The 20,255-nt window shown below is 36.9% G+C and overlaps 1 protein-coding gene across 1 annotated transcript; it reads left to right on the top strand.

The window, feature by feature from the left end:
- The first annotated feature begins 17,143 nt into the window (after positions 1-17,143).
- On the top strand, positions 17,144-18,562 carry LOC139889660 (uncharacterized). The gene is made up of 2 exons (XM_071872598.1): positions 17,144-17,856; positions 17,899-18,562. The coding sequence occupies exons 1-2, from the start codon at positions 17,144-17,146 to the stop codon at positions 18,560-18,562; spliced, it is 1,377 nt and encodes a 458-aa protein (XP_071728699.1).
- Positions 18,563-20,255: the final 1,693 nt, after the last annotated feature.

A 20,255-nucleotide genomic window follows, 5' to 3' on the forward strand; every position in this document is an offset into this window, starting at 1 on the left:
AATGGCTCACAAACTCATGGGCCAGATTGAAGGAAGGAACAAGGAATTGGCGACTGGGGAGGCCTAAATAAAAGAAGGTAAAAGGAAGTGGGAAGATAATGGTGATAAAGGTCACCAATACAGCAACAACAATCGCAACATTAACCGCAACCACAATCGCAACAACAACAATCGTAATCCCAACAACAACTACAACAACCGTCCCAACAACAATAATAACCGCAACAATAATAATAATCCCAACAACAACAATAACAACAATGACAACAAGAGGCAGAAAAGCCATGCCAAAGATGTGAAGGATACCATCCGACTGGGTTCTGCATGACATCATGTACCAAGTGTAATAGAAATGGTCATGGTGCGACAAAGTGTGAAGTCTACGGACCAATGACTAACAGAATTAAAGGAATAAATAATGTCGGAACAAATAATGCCGCTGTTGTTTGTTATGGATGTGGAAAATCGGGCCACATTAGGAGTAATTGCCCGAACCAAGGGAATATTAATGGACAAAGCCATGGAAGAGTCTTCAACATCAACGCGACAGAAGCGCAGGAAGACCCGAAGCTTGTTACGGGTACGTTTCTTATTAACGATAAACCTGCTTATGTTTTATTTGATTCGGGTGCGGATAGAAGCTATATGAGTAGAGATTTTTGTGCTAAATTAAGCTATCCATTAATGTCTTTGGATAATAAGTTTTTACTCGAATTAGCAAATGGTAAATTAATTAAAGTCGATAAAATATGCCGGAACTGAAAAATTAAACTGGTTGGCGAAACGTTTAAGATTAACTTGATACCAGTAGAGTTAAGGAGTTTTGATGTAATAATTGGCATGGACTGGTTGATAAAGGAGAGAGCAGAAGTCGTTTGTTACAAAAATGCGATTCGCATTATGCGCGAAAATGGAAAACCCTTAATGGTGTACGGAGAAAAGAGCAACGCAAAGTTAAATCTTATTAGTAGCGTGAAGGCGCAAAAGCTAATAAAAAAAGGTTACTATGCCGTTCTAGCACACATCGAGAAAGTCAAATCCGAAGAAAAGAACATCAATGATGTTCCGGTCGCAAAAGAATTTCCCGATGTATTTCTGAAAGAATTACCGGGACTACCTCCACATCGATCCGTTGAATTTAAAATTGATCTTGTACCTGGAGCTGCACCGATAACTCGTGCTCCTTACAGAATCGAACCTAGCGAAATGAAGGAATTACAAAACTAATTACAAGAACTTTTGGAGGGTGGTTTCATTTGACCAAGCACCTCACCATGGGGAGCTCCTGTTTTGTTTGTCAAAAAGAAGGATAGAACGTTCAGGTTGTGTATCAACTACCGAGAGTTGAACAAGCTTACCATCAAGAACTGTTATCCACTAAAATAGAATCGACGACTTATTTGATCAACTGCAAGGTTCGTCTGTTTATTCAAAGATTTATTTACGATCCGGTTATCATCAAATGCGGGTGAAAGAGGATGACATTCCAAAGACTGCTTTCAGAACACGTTACGGTCATTATGAGTTTATGGTTACGCCGTTTGGATTGACTAACGCACCAGCTGTGTTCATGGACCTCATGAACCGAGTGTGTGGGTCATATCGTGACAAGTTTGTCATTATTTTCATCGATGACATACTTATTTACTCTAAGAATGATCAAGAGCACGGAGAACATTTGAGAATGGTGCTAAAATTGTTAAGGAAGGATGAACTGTACGCTAAGTTTTCTAAGTGTGCATTTTGGTTGAAAGAAGTACAATTCCTCGGTCACGTAGTGAACAAAGAAGGTATTCAGGTTGATCCGGCAAAGATTGAAACCGTTGAAAAGTGGGAAACCCCAAAAACTCCAACGCACATACGCCAATTTTTAGGATTGGCTGGTTACTACAGAAGATTCATCTAAGATTTTTCCAAAGTAGCAAAACCCTTGACTACATTAACGCATAAAGGGAAGAAATTTGAATGGAAGGATGAGCAAGAGAAAGCGTTTCAATTGTTGAAGAAAAAGTTAACTACGGCACCTATATTGTCATTGCCTGAGGGGAATGATGATTTTGTGATTTATTGTGACGCTTCAAAGCAAGGTCTCGGTTGTGTATTAATGCAATGAACGAATGTAATTGCTTATGCTTCTAGACAATTGAAGATTCACGAGCAGAATTATACGACTCACGATTTGGAATTGGGCGCTGTTGTTTTTGCATTAATGATGTGGAGGCACTACTTATATGGGGTCAAATGTGTCATATATACCGACCACAAAAGTCTCCAACATATATTTGATCAAAAACAACTGAACATGAGGCAGCGTAGGTGGATTGAGCTGTTAAATGATTACGAATTTGAGATTCATTACCACCCGGGGAAGGCACATGTGGTAGCCGACGCCTTGAGTAGAAAGGACAAGGAATCTATTAGAGTAAAAGCTATGAATTTAATTATTCATACTAACCTTACTACTTAAATAAAAGAGGCACAACATGGAGTTTTGAAAGAAGGAAATTTGAAGAATGAAATACCCAAAGGATCGGAGAAACAGCTTAATATTCGGGAAGACGAAACCCGGTATTTGGCTGAAAGAATTTAGGTACCAAAGTTTGGGGATGCGAGAGAAATGGTACTTAGAGAAGCACATAAAACCAGATACTCAATACATCCCGGAGCAGGGAAAATGTACCAAGACCTCAAGAAACACTTTTGGTGGCCAGGTATGAAAGCCGGTATTTCTACATACGTAGGAGAATGTTTGACTTGTTCTAAAGTCAAAGTTGAACATCAGAAACCATCAGGTCTACTTCAACAACCTGAAATCTCGAAATGGAAATGGGAAAACATTGCCATGGATTTCATTACTAAATTGCCAAGGACTGCAAGTGGTTATGATACTATTTGGGTAATAGTCGATCGTCTTACCAAGTCAGCACACTTTCTACCAATGAGAGAAGCTGATAAAATAGAGAAGTTGGCACGATTATACTTAAAGGAAGTCGTCTCCAGACATGGAATACCAATCTCTATCATATCAGATCGTGATGGCAGGTTTATTTCAAGGTTTTGGCAGACGTTACATCAAGCATTGGGAACTCGTTTAGACATGAGTACCACCTATCATCCACAAACAGATGGGCAGAGTGAAAGGATGATACAAAAACTTGAATACATGCTATGAGCATGTGTTATTGATTTTGAAAATGGTTGGGATCGACATCTACCATTAGCAGAATTTTCCTACAACAACAGCTACCACTCAAGTATTAATGCGGCTCCATTCGAAGCACTTTATGGTAGAAAGTGCAGGTCTCCGATTTGTTGGAATGAGGTGGGGGATAAACAGATTACGGGTCCAGAAATTATCCAGGAAACTACTGAAAAAGATCATTCAGATTCAACAACGGTTGAAAACCGCCCAGAGTCGACAAAAGAGCTACACGGACGTTAGAAGAAAAGATTTAGAATTTGAGATAGGTGACATGGTCATGCTTAAAGTATCACCTTGGAAAGGCGTCGTTCGCTTTGGTAAACGGGGAAAACTAAACCCGAGATACATTGGTCCATTCAAAATTATTGATCGTGTTGGATCGGTGGCTTATCGACTTGAATTACCTCAACAACTCGCCAGCGTACATAATACATTCCACGTCTCAAATTTGAAGAAGTGTTTAGCTAAAGAAGATCTCACTATCACTTTAGATGAAATTAAGATTAACGAAAAACTACAATTCGTTGAAGAACTAGTCGAAATAAAGGATCGTGAGGTTAAAGGACAGCAAAGCAAAATACCAATCGTTAAAGTTCGATGGAATGCTCATAGAGGACCCGAGTTCACATGGGAGCGCGAAGATCAGATAAAGCAGAAGTATCCGCACTTATTTCCCGAAGATGCGTCAACACCTTCAACTGCTTAAAATTTCGGGACGAAATTTATTTAACGGGTAGGTACTGTAATGACCCAGATTTTTCCATGATTATATATTATATGAGATTGGTATTTACATAAATAAATATTTCCAACATGTTAAGCAATCAAACTTGTTAAGACTTGATTAATTGAAACCGATTTTATGTAAACGTTTGACCACCCAGTTTGTCCGACGATTCACAAACGTTATAACTTGTAAATGACATGATAATATATATATGGACATATATATATGTTTAACATGATAAAATTATAATTAAGTATCTCATTAGGTATATTAACAATGAACTATATACATAAAATGAGACTACTAACTTAAGGGTTTCGAAACGATATATATATAACGATTATCGATGTAATAACGTCTTAATACATATGTATCGTATTAAGATATATTAATACACTATGTTAACATGATAAAATGATAATTTAGTATCTCATAAAGTATATTAACAATGGGTTAATTACATAAAACAAGATCGTTAACTTAAGGGTTTCGAAACAACACATACATGTAACGACTAACGACAAATTAACGACTTAATTAAAATGTATATATATGTAGTGTATTAAGATGTATTAATACACATTTGAAAGACTTCAAGAAATATATCAAAATACTTATACTTAACAAAAATGGTTACAATTGCATTCCCATTCGTTTTCAACAAGAATTCTACTCGTATTCATTCGGTATTTGTACCCGTATAATACCCAGCTTCTAGATGTATATACTATTGGTATATACACTCCAATGATAAGATCTTAGAAGCCCTAAATAAGTCAAAAAACATGTGGGAACCATCATTTAACATCTAGCATCAAATAATTAGCAAAAATACAAACTAATGGAGCCTATATGGATCCATGCAAATCACGGCAACACACTCACACACAAACACTTTCATTTTTCAACTTTCATGCATCAAATTGATCTCTCTCTTGTTCTCTCATTATTTTCTAAGTGTTCTTCATCATCTTCATCATAATCTAGCTCAATCTAGATCAATCTAGCTAACCTAGATCATCATACAAAACAATCACTCAAGAATACTTCAAGAACACTTTCAAGGTTGCTAGATTACTTCCAATCTTACAAATCCATTTCAAGTGATCATCCAACCTCAAGAAATCTTTGTTATTTACAGTAGGTTATCATTCTAATTCAAGGTAATATTCATATTCAAACTTTGATTCGATTTCTATAACTATAACTATCTTAAATCAAGCAATAATCTTACTTGAACTTGTTTTCGTGTCATGATTCTACTTCAAGAACTTCCAAGCCATCAAAGATCCTTTGAAGCTCAAGTTTATTTCTCATCATTTCCAGTAGGTTTACCTACTATACTTGAGGTAGTAATTATGTTCATAACCTCGTTCGATTCATACTTATATAACTATCTTATTCGAAGAAAATAACTTGTAATCACTAGAACATAGTTTAGTTAATTCTAAACTTATTCGCAAACAAAGTTAATCATTCTAACTTGAATTTTAAAAACAACTTAATACATGTATTATATCTATATGATATGCTAACTTAATGATTTAAAACTTGGAAACACGAAGAACACCGTAAAACCGGACATACGCCGTCGTAGTAAAATCGGGGGCTGTTTTGGGTTGGATAATTTGAAAATATCATAGACTTTGATTTAAAGTTTGTCTTTTGGGAAAATGATATTTCATATGAACATGATATTATATCCAAAAATTATGGTTAAACTCAAAGTAAAAGTATGTTTTTCAAAATGGTTATCAAGAAGTCGTTCTTTCAACGAAAATGACTACCTCTTTCAAATATGGACTTGTAACCTGTATTGAAAGAGGTAGTCATTTCCGTCGAAAGAATGACATCTTGATGACCATTTTGAAAAACATACTTCTACTTTGAGTTTAACCATAATTTTTGGATATATTATCATGTTCATATGAAATATCATTTTCTCAAAAGACAAACTTTTAAATCAAAGTCTATGATAGTTTTTAATTATCCAACCCAAAACAGTCCTCGGTTTCACTACGACGGCGTATGTTCAGTTTTACGGTGTTCTTCGTTTTTTCAAGTTTTAAAACCTTAAGTTAGCATATCATATAGATATAATACATGTTTTTAGTTGTTTTTAAAAGTCAAGTTAGAAGGATTAACTTTGTTTGCGAACAAGTTTAGAATTAACTAAACTATGTTCTAGTGATTACAAGTTATTTTCTTCAAATAAGATAGTTATATAAGTACGAATCGAACGAGGTTATGAACATCATTACTATCTCAAGTATAGTAGGTAAACCTACTGGAAATGATGAGAAATAAACTTGAGCTTCATAGGATCTTTGATGGCTTGGAAGTTCTTGAAGTAGAATCATGACACGAAAACAAGTTCAAGTAAGATTACTGCTTGATTTAAGATAGTTATGTTTATAGAATTTAATCAAAGCTTAAATATAATTATTACCTTGATTTAGAATGAACACCTACTAATATAAATAAAGATTTCTTGAGGTTGGATGATCACTTGGAATGGATTTGAAAGATTGAAACTAATCTAGCAAACTTGAAAGTGTTCTTGAGTAGTTGTTTTGTATTATGATTTAAGCTTGGATTTTTGAGCTAGATTGATGTAGTTTTTGATGAAAATGATGAAGAACACTTAGAACATAATCATAGAACAAGATAGAGATCAATTTGATGGAATAAAGTTGAAATGAAATTGTGTTTGTGTGTGTGTAGGATGCCGTGAATTTAGAGTCCCCATATAAGCTCCATTAGTTTGTAATTTTGCTAATTATTTGATGCTAGATCTTAAATGATGGTTCCCACATGTTTGTTGACTATCTAACGGCTGCTAAGAGTTGCATTATTATGTGTGTATACCAATAGTATATACATCTAGAAGCTGGGTATTATACGGGTACTAATATCGAACGAATACGAGTAGAATTCTTGATGAAAACGAATGGGAATACAATTATAACCATCTTTTTTAAGTATAAGTATTTTTATATATGTCTTTAAGTATTTCAAAAGTGTATTAATACATCTTAATATATATATATATATATATATATATATATATATATATATATATATATATATATATATATATATATATATATATATATATATATATACATGCATTTTAATTAAGTCGTTAATTCGTCGTTAGTCGTTACATGTATATATTGTTTCGAAACCTTTAAGTTAATGGTCTCGTTTTATGTAATTAACCCATTGTTAATATAATTAATGAGATACTAAATTATCATTTTATCATGTTAACATAGTGTATTAATATATCTTAATACGATACATATGTATTAAGACGTTATTACATCGATAATCGTTACATATATATATCATTTCGAAATAATTAAGTTAGTAGTCTCATTTTATATATATAGTTCATTGTTAATATACCTAATGAGATACTTAATTATCATTTCATCATGTTAAACATATATATATATATATATATATATATATATATATATATATATATATATATATATATATATATATATATATATGTCCATATATAAATTATCATGTCATTTACAAGTTATAACATTCGTGAATCGTCGGACAAACTGGGTGGTCAAACGTTATGTAAAATCCGTTTCAAACATTCTAGTCTTAACAAGTTTGATTGCTTAACATGTTGAAAACATTTAATCATGTAAATATTAATCTCATATAATATATTCATGGAAAAAATCGGGTCGTTACAAAACCAGCGTTGGACAGATGAAACAAAATGCGTGGAGTTCCCTCCACTACTCGAAGGTGTGGCCCGACAATGGTTCAACAACCTTCCTGCGCCAACTATCAGCTGCTATTATGATCTCAGAATGCATTTTTTGCTTAATTTTCACAATGTGCGTGCAGATCAAAGAACTCACGTGGAATGCCACAACATCAAACACGAGCATAGCAAGTCATTGGGGCAATACATTAATAAATACTGCCAGGAAGTCGCTAGGATCCCCGACTTGGCGGAATCTCAAAAGGTATCGGGATTCATAGATGGAATCTGTCGTGATCACCACTTGGCGTTGTGGCAAAGGCTTAGGAAGTATCTCCTCGAAATGCTTGCGGAAGCAATTAAGATGCGCACGAGCATATGCGCACGGAGGAAGACACGACCATGTACTCTGGCTATCGAGGCTCAGGTCACGGGCGACGAGAAGGATACGACCTGCCTCGAGGTGGTCGCCAATCTGGTAGCTTTAGCAGAAGCCAGCATGAGTCCAGCCCATATCGTCATCACAGTAACAGCGGCCACAACGATAGGAGACACCAGCGAAGATATCAAAGGAACAACAACAACAACCAGCATCACCACAAGAGCAGGGCAATGAAACACGGGAAATAAACAAACACTGATCAGAAGCCTCACAAAGAGCTTGAAAGAGATATACGTGACCGAACCTATCTCCAAGACGTTTGAGAGACCAGCGCGCATGTCCGAATATGCGCGACGAGATAAATCCAAGTTTTGCGACTTCCATGACGATTTCGGACATTAGACGAATCGTAGCAAAGCGCTAGTGGATAAAGTGATTGGTTGCCTCAAACGTGGGGAATTGAAGCATCTGAAACTGTGGAAAGATGGGTCAGGCGCCTACAAAAAAGAAGACGACGGCACTGAAAAAGACAAGGTAATTTACGTCTTCTCGTGGGAAAAGTGGAATGACATAGTGCTAGAGCCGATATGTCCATGGGAATCTGTCAGGCCAATGCTCCCACGCGAGCCTAGGGACACAAGAAAATGTGCTCCGCTAGTAATTGAAGGATACTTACCAGAATGTGGCCAGTACATCAACAAGATTCTCATCGACACGGAAAGCTGCATCAATATTAAGTTCTTTCATTACTTTAGCGACCTATCGTACAAAATGAAGTGCACTATACGGGAAACAAAGAAACAATTTAGGGGAGTGAGTGGAGAACCCTCCTGGTCAATGGGAATACTCGCAGCGGCACTGACTCTGCGGGATGACCAGGACCAACAAAGGGAGCACACATTGGTGGTTGACTTTAGCGTGATACGTGCTAAGTCGGAGTATGATGCTATCCTTGGGCAGCCATCAATATCACGCCATCTGTAGCCCATGGCATCATTGTGCTACCCACCCCGGGAGGAAGAGCTACCCTGAAGTCAAAAGTAATGGAGGAAGATCACCGGCTTCGATAGGTATATGTATGTATGTATGTATGTATGTATGTATGTATATATATATATATATATATATATATATATATATATATATATATATATATATATATATATATATATATATATATATATAACTATGCTGAAACTAAAATTCGTAGATCGCACACAACGCTTAAAAACAAAATCGCTGCTTAAATACTTGGCTGCTTAAATACTTGGCTGCTTAAATACTTGGCTTCTTAATACGACATGCACGCGCAACCAGCCCGCGCGCTTACCACACTAAAATGAGCACAATCTTACATAATCTGAAACATAAGACGCATATAAAAATGAATTTAACGCATAATCTCCCGCATTCGTTGATTTTGTAAACCAATTTGACTGGTGTTAACAGGTCCAAGGTATTCAAGCTACAGCGAAGGGGAAAAAAGATGGGTGCAGCGCTTCAGGAGCTGCAATTGACGAGGGGGACGAGATCGCTGGCATAGACTATGAATATGAAGAATACAAGGACGAGAAGCTGCGGGAAAGAGCATGTGGGCTGAGCTACCACTACGGTGGTTATTCTTATTATTATTAAATGTTTGAATGTTTAAATCAAGCATACTCGGTTAGGCGCATGGTTAGGACTTGTGTACTACTTGAAAAAGTATTTGTAAGCGCTTTAAGCGCAGACTCATCTATTAATGGTTAATTTCTGTTTTCAAGTTATTGTCTGCTAAAATCTTTGTGCCATTAAATGTAAAGTAGTTCTATAACTTGATACCGGTGCGCACGGTCACATGCCTCGCGCACTCCTGCCTTTGAAGGGTTGCTTTCTCTGGCACCCGTGCGGCAGAAGCTTATTTGGCGACAAGCTAGTTTATTATAACCGGATGGTTAAGAGTCACTGGGTTGACCTAACCCGCCCGGGCAAAATTCGAGATCTACAAGTCATGACTATAAACGACGGCGTTGGTCGCGCCTGACCGCAATCCTAAGTGTTGGCGCACTTAGAAGACTCCCGATGCACACACACAGACGCATAATTTAAGTATATATTGTGTGCACAACAATATATATGATAAGTTAAGTGTTGGCATGCCTTGAGTATAATTACGATTAAAATCAACGAACATTTTTGCCAGACATATTAACGTGTTAATAAACGATCCTATGCGCTTGATCACAAATAGCTATGAGAAAAGCCCATATAACTGGTTAATCGACACGACGAATAACGAAATCATAACTTAAAGGAAAAATCACTCATGACCGTTCACGCTAACGCAACGTCTCAGTAACGAAGGAATAGCGTCCAATTCAAGACATCTCTCAGGGACAATGGTTAAAAATTATGTGTGGACACTTTGTAGCCACCACAAGGGCGAAACGAACAAGTCAAAAACAGCAACAATGATACGCGCAAGTAATTAACAAGCACAAATGAGTGGACACTTTACGCTAGAATAAGCGCAAGCGCACCCCGAATGAGTGCGACATAAGAATTTGTCTAAGTAAAGAACCATACAAACGCTTTTAAGATTAGGCGCGTTATAACACAATACATGAAATAAGGCGTTTCACAATAATAAGTATAAAGGTTGTTAATGACAGAGCAAAAGCAGGAAAGACTAACATTTCATTATCCACAAGAATTACATACACAAAAATTTACACTTGTTTCAGAAAAAAATACAAATTACAATTCTTCTGAAAACAAGCGCTGAGCGTCAGCGGCAGGGTCCTTCGACAGGGTGACCAAGTTAGGAACCATGATATTCGCCAGTATTAGCGTAATCTGTTCCCTTTTTTCAACCGCCTGGGGATCCACAAACTCCTTCACAATAGCGTCTAGGGTAGCAGTGGGCTGAACATGAGGCCTGACATTCTCCCAAAATAGAAGCCTTTCCTCAACCTTATAAGCAAGCAAGGCATCCACGAACAACTCTCTCACATACTGAGAATCGCATGCGCGAGCAACCAATGAAGGGAGCCCCTCCTTAAGGGTCCGGAATTGACGCAGAGCCGCATCAAGTCCGCCTTCACAAGCAGCCAACCTACTGGCCTGATCCTCACACTCTTTGGCCAGCGCCTGTATTTCAGATTCTAAAGAGTTCGCTTTTTCAGTCAACTCCTCAACCTTAGCGGCCAGCGAGCCTTCTCAGAAGAAATGGTTGAAACGGCGATAGCAACCTCATCACTCCCTTTTTCGCATCCCTAAGCTGCTCCTTCAAGTAAAGAATACGGTCGTGCACATCATCGACAGTCAGTGCACCCGGTGTAGAAGAGCTCGCACCATCAAGATGAGCTCTCGTCTTTTGCAAACGAAAACGAGAATACATCAAGTTTAGCATAGTCATCTGAACATCTACTCGAAAAAGGGACTCGGGCGACAAGTTTGAAGAATACTCGGGCAAAGAAATATTCCCTAGAAAGCCATATTGAGAAGCCACCACTTTCTCTGGCACCGAAAACAGCTCATTCATGCCATGAAACACCAAACGGTTGTCTGTTGACACAAAAAATAAAAGTCAATCGCAACGCACCGCATGTACAATAGCGCAAATATAGAAGATGAACAAAACAAAGATACCTTTTGACTTCTTGGCGCGCTTCCGTTTGCGCCCACCTTCAGTAGGGGCCTCCGTACCCTCGTGCCCCTCAGTATCACCTTTCGGAGAGTCATCAACAACATGACTCTCGTTCAAGTTGGTTCCACCAGAACCATCACCTCCAATCAATGGATCGGCATCAGAATGACGCTCGCCTTCAGTTTCCATGCTTGGTGTCTCCATGTAAATACCTTTAATGTTACGGCTTTCGAGTAGCCTATCGAGCAACATAACTATAACGACAAAATAACACAAGTTAGATATAAGAATGTGAAGGAAAGACATATATAAGTTAAGCGCTCATCTGCCGCCTACCATTATTGTTCTCATCTTTGATAATTGGCAGGACAGGCGGATAAGGACACACATTAGCAACCCGCAAAATTTCGTTGCTATAATTGTGGATTACAAGCTCGCGATTCCTAAAATAAGCAAGCCTCCGCTCATCAACGTCTGAGAGCATTGGTTTGACATTCAAATGCGTCATGGTGGCTTCTGTATGCCACACAAGAATGTTTGCGCAAGGAGGGGGATACAAGAATTATCGATATAAAAGAACGTGTTTTTCCACTTGTAATGAACGCCGGCATTCAAGGGCTTCACAAAGTTAACCCTGTCGTTGAAAGAATACCAACTTTGTTGTCTTTTTTGGTATGAGAAAACGTTTTTAAACAGATCCAATGTGGGCGCAAAGTGAAAATAGTTACACCACATCTCGAAGAATGCGACACGACAAGCGCTGTATGGATGCAACTGGCCAATACCGATATTAAAATGGATAAGAACCTCCATGAAAAAAGGAGTCGAAGGATAGCGCAAATTCCCTTGTACCATAACTTCGCGGTACACAGTAACCTTCTTGGGAATGATGGTGTCCGCGCGCTGATCAGGAAGAGGCGCAATAAGGTTTAGATCGCGCAAGGGCGGATACCAATCTATCAACTTTTCAATCGAACGCCTAGTAATGATAGAATTAATGCTCTCACAGTTGTGGGGTTCACCAGTAGAAGTAGAAGTAGACGCCATTTATCACAAACACAATAAAAAATATGTTATAAACAAAGAAAAATAGCGGAGTATACGCTCACCTGAACACTTAAAGTCGAAGCGCGAAAGCACTAACGGATAGCAGAAGAGATTTTGCGCTGGATCAGAGAAAGCAGAGAAGGTAAAAAAGTTTTGGAAGAAACTATGAGGTATTTATAGGAGAGTAAAAACACTTGAAGCGTCGCAAAGAAGTTGAGAAAGCGCGGTTAAAAACAAACGGTTGAGATAGAGCCACGTGTCACACAACATGAAGAGGTCAAATAGCGAAGCGACCAATGACGGCTGATGTGACAACCTGACCACTGTAGCACACTGACAGACGCCGACAAGATTTCCATGCATTAAATTCACCAGGACAACCGTTGTCATTTGATACAATAACTCGAAAAACGGTAAAAAAAAAAAAGAAGGGCAATTTTAGCGGAGGACATGCAGATGGCGGTTGTAAGTTGAGTTCAACACCATGCGCAATGCTTGCGCATACTATTGAACTGGAAGGACTTGATGATACGCATACCCGATTAGCTCGTGTTGCGCACCAAACAGCATCACCATGCAAACCACACGCACATAGCGCGCTAAAGTGACCTAACGCTAGGCCAAGGGCCTGGCGCAGCTCTTGTACTTGCGCTGAGAATACGTGTGCTTGTCAGGCGACGCAGTAGCTGGCAGAGTGCACATGGCAGACAGGAATCAGGTCCGACAAAATGCTTTTTACTTTTGTCGGACCTGCTCACACAAGGAAGTACTGTTAGCAGGCCACGATACTCTAACCTTATTACGTGACAATAGAAGACAAAAAGACTTACCCTATAAATAAAGGACCCAAGCCACAGCAAAACGGATCATCACTCATTCGGTCTCACTCATATAATATTTTTAATATCAAAGCATAACAAAAACAGCAACCTCTATCCTAGCGCAACTTTACCGGCACTACCGGACTTATATCGCGTCACTAGACTTACTCTCGATCTACAGGTAACGTTCTATGAACATAAATCATACACTTATATCCGAGCCATCAATAACGGGCTACCCCGTCGATGGTGGGTCCACGTTTAACCACCCCTGTTGAGATCCTCATCTCGCAAGGGGTTATTCACGGTACTCCGGACCGGAGAGTTAAACTCAGTTGACCCTTAAATCCCTTTCTATCGTTGACAAGCATGGACCGGACCCGATCCCTCTATTCTATGCTTGATCAAATAGTAAGATTATATTTTTAACACACTTGAGTCACTCGACTTCTAAAAATAAGAAGAAATGACAACAAGTTTTACAGTCAAAAATCTAAACATTATTTTCTTGATTCAAGATATTTCATCTATACCAAGTTTAATACCTCAACAAGTTGTAGATGCATCACCTTTCATCCGTACCAAGTCTAATATTCTAACAACTTGTAGATGAATCATCCTCTTGATGTATCCCAACAATATAACCGACTAATATATAATTAATGTCACCGCTTTAATACATGTTACGAAACACTAATAATGTAACATATTCATGAGTCTCAATGAATAAGATTTCCTCTTAAGAAACCATGACTAAAATTATCTAATCCATGACTAAAATATAGTTGTATGAATTATCTAATCCATGACTAAAATTCAATCACATGCCCTTCAAGTAAATCCACTTGAGGGATCCATTTACCGACCCTTTAAAACCACAAGTCCAAAGGCACCTTTTGGCGGTTTCTCAAAAGAAAAATAAAATTCTCCATATTTTATGAAAAATATTTGTAACCATTAGCCACCACACAGAAATTCAACCCACTTCTTTTCATCGATGTGTGCCATGCAGTGACACCAACAACCGACGTAAAACTCGGTTTCTTTATTTGTCGACAATTACCATATGCAACCGTCCAGTTGCATTACATGAAACGTAATATGATGTTTATATCCAATCAACACCGATATTGTTTGTTATGGTCATAAACATGTTTTTCCCATTAAACAATTACTGTTTTAATTTGAGAAAAAATAACAACCATAGTCACTTTCATAGTGGCCTGACCATTATTGTTAATAAAATGTTCCTGCTCATATAAATTTATATAAAAAAAATGATTGTGGACATGTTCTTTCTAACCAAAATGCATACCGTATCATTATTTTATATTTTAAAATTAATCAATAAGATACTCATGCATACAGATACATTTACCATGTTTGACCACATGTGTTGATGTTAATCATATTATCGTATTACGTATATATCTTGCTGTCATATCAATCCTTATGTTATGTGCGTCATGATATAAAGTAATAAAGGAATAAAAGGTAAAAGATTGTGTACTTGTAGGTCTGATTAAACCGACGCTATTGTTAGAGCTAATCGGTTAGGGTGTCTCACATGGGATGTAGAAAGAAAAATATGTATGCATATAAGGCACTTGAGAATCTCTCTCTATCAACAATTGGTTTTAGAGAAAAGAGAGACTCATGAGCTTATATGCATGGCATGTTGGTGTACCTAAATCGATCTTATAAATGGTATCCGAGCGGGTGGCACGGGTGTAATCATTGTGGCAGCGGCAGTTCATATCGGGGTGACTGTGGACGTGACCAGGGGAAGAGGTTGGGTGAGAAAAACCCGATTAAGAGGGTGATTGTTGGAGCTAATCGGTTAGAGTGTCCCACATGAGAAGTAATGGCATGTTGGTGGACCTAAATCGATCCTACAGCTATTTGATCCACTCCTTGAATCGTGATTCAACAACTTGTTTTCCTTCAAACTCCAAATTGTGAAACTGTGATGTCACAAGTACCGATCCAAATATATAGTCATGGGGCCCCTCAATTCTTCTATGATACATATTTTGTATATCTTTCCCAGAATCATCAAAGCGATATCAGCATGCAAATTAGTCATGGGACCCCTCAATTCTTCTATGATACATATTTTGTATATCTTTCCCAGAATCATCAAAGCGATATCAGCATGCAAATTCCATGTCAAATCATAATTATTATACCGATTTCATCAAAGGATTATCACCGAATACTTTATCTCTTTTAAGTCACATTCTTCACCAATTCGTCATCCATGATCATCACGTAAATAGTTAATTAGCTTGTTAGAAATAGGGTTGTAATTTGATAATCCCTGATTGATTCTTGAATCGTGTAACAATTTCCTAATTAAGTATTTCGACCCTATTTGCCTCGGGTTACACGAAATCTTAATTGAGATAAGACAAGAACGCAATTTGATTCTATGCAAGAAGAGATCAAATTATAGTATTAGTGAGAATGTGATTTTCTGTCTATGTTAAAATGAAAGCAAATTCCCTTATATATAAGAGGTGAAAGGGTGCGACCAAAGGATATAACCCTTCAATGAAAATATGCAACCTTTTAATGAAAAGATGCAACTCTTCATTCACATCTTTTAGACAATTACATCACTTTTCACGAAATTATGTAGTCATTCATGGTTACCTTTCCATCAAATGATGTAATTTCAAAGACCTTATCGAACTAATTAACTCGAACGAGCGTGCACTCTGCATTCTCCAAACTCGTCATTGAACATAATTCGATAAGCATTTGCTTTCTACTAAATCCGAATTAACTAAAATGATTGTTGATAATATTAAATTCACCGATAAAATTCACACTTTAGAAAAGTGTGTAAAATTATGTGTGAATAAATGATAAATTAGTTGTAGTAACTCCAAAGTTAATAAGACTTTTGATACCAGTGGCGAGAGCTAACTAACAACTATCTATTTTACCCCTTTCTCTGCTTCTCTTCTTAGTTTTGAACTAGAGATGACATACATTTAAGTAAAAAAAATCACCTAAATTGTTACAGAACGAGAATTAGAACTTAGATGTATACTTTATATGAAACTCAATATCCTATCCTATCATATCATACTATACATTAAAAGAGAGTCTTGATTAGCTAATAAATGTTTTTAAAACCCCCTTAATTACCATTAGATTAAAAAATTACATTATAATATCCCTTGATCCAACGGTCCTTAATCATCCACTAAAAATATTAGCTAATAAATCAATTTCTTAAGAGTAGTCCCAATGATCCGCCCAGACAACCCGCCCACATCCGCCCTGCCTGGGCGCCGATGGCACGGAGGCCGCCCAGGTCGCGCCCAGCCCATCGCCCAGCCAGATCGTCCTCGTTTTGGTCTTTTTTCAGCATATTTGTGGACGCAAGTTACCATTTGAAAAACAAAAAAGAAAAAAAAATTGAATTTAATGGGCAACAGCTAGTTAACGGCTACATTTCATTTTTTTGTTTTTTTTTTCTTTTTTACACTATATATACACACCAAACCTTACTATTTTTACATACACAAACATACACTCTCATTTCATATTTTCTACCCATTTCATCATTTTTATACTCAAATAAACAATATGAGTTCCAATCCCGATCCTGACGTAAATATGGTATTATCGATCACAAATACGACTACGAATCGAGCACTCGAACTAATTGACGCGCTAGATGAATTAAGTGATAACGAAAAAGTAGAACAAATACCACGGGCACCTAGAAGATATTTACATAGAGATCGTCAGGGTCGTGCATTGTCTTTATGGAATGATTATTTCTCCGACACTCCCACATTTCCGGACGATTATTTTCGTAATCGTTTTCGAATGAGCAAACCTCTATTTCTTCGTATATGTCAAGGTATATTGAACTTTTCTCAAACTCCGGTTCCTAAATATTTTACTTATTTTATTCAAAAACGTGATGCTACCGGATTACTTGGTTTTAATATTGTTCAAAAAGTAACATCCGCCATACGTCAACTAGCTTATGCCGCTTCGGCCGATGTTTTTGATGAGTATTTGCATATGAGTGAACAAACCTCATATGATTGTTTAAACAATTTTTGCAAATGTATTTTCCACTTGTACGGTCTCGAATATTTGAGAAGACCAACTGCACAAGATGTGCAACGTTTGACCACTAAACATGCTCAAATACATGGTTTTCCGGGGATATTAGGAAGTATTGATTGTATGCATTGGAGATGGAGAAATTGCCCGGCACGTTGGAAGGGTCATTATACACGAGATGACCATGGTTACCCGTCAATTATGCTTGAAGCGGTAGCATCGTAAGATGGATAGTTTTGGCACGCGTTTTTTGGAACTGCCAGATCAAACAATGATATCAACATACTAAATCAATCCGATTTGTTTAGTGAGTTATTAGCCGGTGAAGCACCACCATGTACGTATACGGTTAACGGATGTACGTTTGCTAAGGGTTATTATTTGGCGGATGGAATTTACCCGGAATGGTCTACAATAGTTAAGTCGTTCAAAAATTCGATAGACCCGAAACAAAAAAACTTCAAAAGGTTTCAAGAATCGGCAAGAAAAGATATTGAACGAGCATTTGGAATACTACAAGGCCAATGGCAAATTGTTCAACGTCCGGCACGACCGTATTATATCCGCAAAATTAGAAGGATTTTGTTATCATGTGTGATATTAAATAATATGATAACCGAGGACAACGGCCGTGCATTTTGTGGACTCGAGGAGAATTATCGTCCGGTTCGACGAGCACCGAGATCATTCCAAGAAAGGGTTGAAGCGCATATGCGAGTGGACACAGAAATAAGAGATGGGGGCATTCATCAACTACTAAAACATATGCTTGTAGAACACATACATAATCTTTCACCAAATTATCGCATACGACATGATCCCACAAGAAATCCAAACAACCAAGATGACGCCGGACCTTCACACATTCCCGATGACGAGGATGAAGAAGATCAAGAAGAAGATCAAGAAGACGACGATGAAGAATAGGTCTTTTAATTAATGTTTTAATGTAATTTTATTTTTAATTGTATTTTTATTTTAATGTACTTTTTATTTTAATTATTGTAATGTTTTTAAATTTTTAATAAAAGTTTAGTTTTATTTAAATAATTGTAATTTTTTGATAATATAAAATAATTAAAAAATAAAAATAAAAAATGGAAGGAGGAGTGTCTTTGTTGGGAGTGTTTAGTCCTGAGTTTAGTCCTGGGAAGGAAGTGAGATGAAGGTGCTGATGTGGCACTGAATGGTTGGTTAGTCCTGATAGACATGTTGTCCCCATTGGGAGCACTCTAACAATGATCACCCTTAATTGGCCCTCAAATTAAGAAAAAGCATGGGAAGAAACACGTAAACGAGGGGTTCTATAATCTATACTATCTCTTTCATTCGCTTCAAACTACAAACAATAAAAAACCCTAAACCCTAATAATTCAATTTTTAGGAGTCTCCACTTCTTTATCAAGGTTCTTACTATGATGAATCATCTTCTTTCTCCCATACTCAATGGTTTTCTTTACAGTACCGTGTGATATTGGTGTCTAGGGTTCTTCTACTTCACTCATCTTATGTGGTTTGATTTTAGTATTTTATTTTTCTATATTCTTTGTAATTCACTATCTTCTTCGGACTTCAATCTTTCACCATCAAAATCCTCAATTCAATGTTTAAGTTTTAATTATTAAAGGTTCATTACGGTCCTTTTAATTTCTTTGTTTATGATTTCAATTCCGTTTTTTTTTTTTTTTTTTTTCCTTTCGACAGATTGATACTGGGTTCGAAACAACATAAAAGCAATGATTTGGGAGGGATACGTAAACACAAATCAAATCACCTAACATATGGATCTTCTAATAAAAACTTTATTCTATGAACGTTGGTATCTTCCGATTGAATTATTTTTTTACTGTTAGTATTTTTGTCAATGGTTGTAAGTTGTTGGCATAGTCATTTTTTTCATGTTCCCTTTTCAACTTAAGTTATTTTTGAAGTTTGAATTTGTAAAGTATCTATTCTTTTCGTAGAAGATGCGTGGCTTAAGGATGTTACATATGTCTTGTTAATTAGGTATGTAGTTTAAGCATTGCATTGATGGGTTTATTATAGTTAGTCTATATGGTAGGTTGTGATGTGTGGTATAATTCAATGTTATTGACACTGCATTTTTCATATTGAATAGATAGATTGAAATTGTTTTGATTCAACTCTATAGAAAGAAAGGGGGTTCAGTTCTTGATCTTACGTGAGTAAGGTAAAATAGGTATCCAATGGTTAATAGGTTTTATATATGTCTTTTTCAAAAAAAATATTAATGATTAATCTTGATTTTGGATTAAGGTGGTGACATGTTCAAATGGGAGTATAGGACAAAGCTACATTGGCTACCTGATGGTTTTTTTTTTTTTTTTGAACAGCAGAAATTTATTAAAAAACTAGCGAGAAACTAGGAAGAGTACAAGAAATTACAAAGAAAGTAAAGGCCGTTGAAGCCAAGTTGACCAGCTGAGATTACATTTCGATAATCTACTAGTTAACCATATAAACGAATTCGTGACAATGTTATCATAAATTTGAATCTTTCGCATCTTCTTGTCCCCAAGAGTAATGTTGTTCCGGAAGCTCCAAATATTCCACAAAGTAGCAAGCACGATGACTTCCACAATCCTCCTCTTGGTACCTT

The sequence above is a fragment of the Rutidosis leptorrhynchoides genome, chromosome 2 (assembly GCF_046630445.1).
Source record: "Rutidosis leptorrhynchoides isolate AG116_Rl617_1_P2 chromosome 2, CSIRO_AGI_Rlap_v1, whole genome shotgun sequence".
Taxonomy (NCBI): domain Eukaryota; kingdom Viridiplantae; phylum Streptophyta; class Magnoliopsida; order Asterales; family Asteraceae; genus Rutidosis; species Rutidosis leptorrhynchoides.

Bases quoted from the DNA above. Each gene is read 5' to 3' on its own strand.
- LOC139889660 (XM_071872598.1), top strand. From the start codon at position 17,144: ATGAGTTCCAATCCCGATCCTGACGTAAATATGGTATTATCGATCACA. The intron at 17,857-17,898 runs GTAAGATGGATA...TGGAACTGCCAG, and splicing joins ATGCTTGAAGCGGTAGCATC to ATCAAACAATGATATCAACA.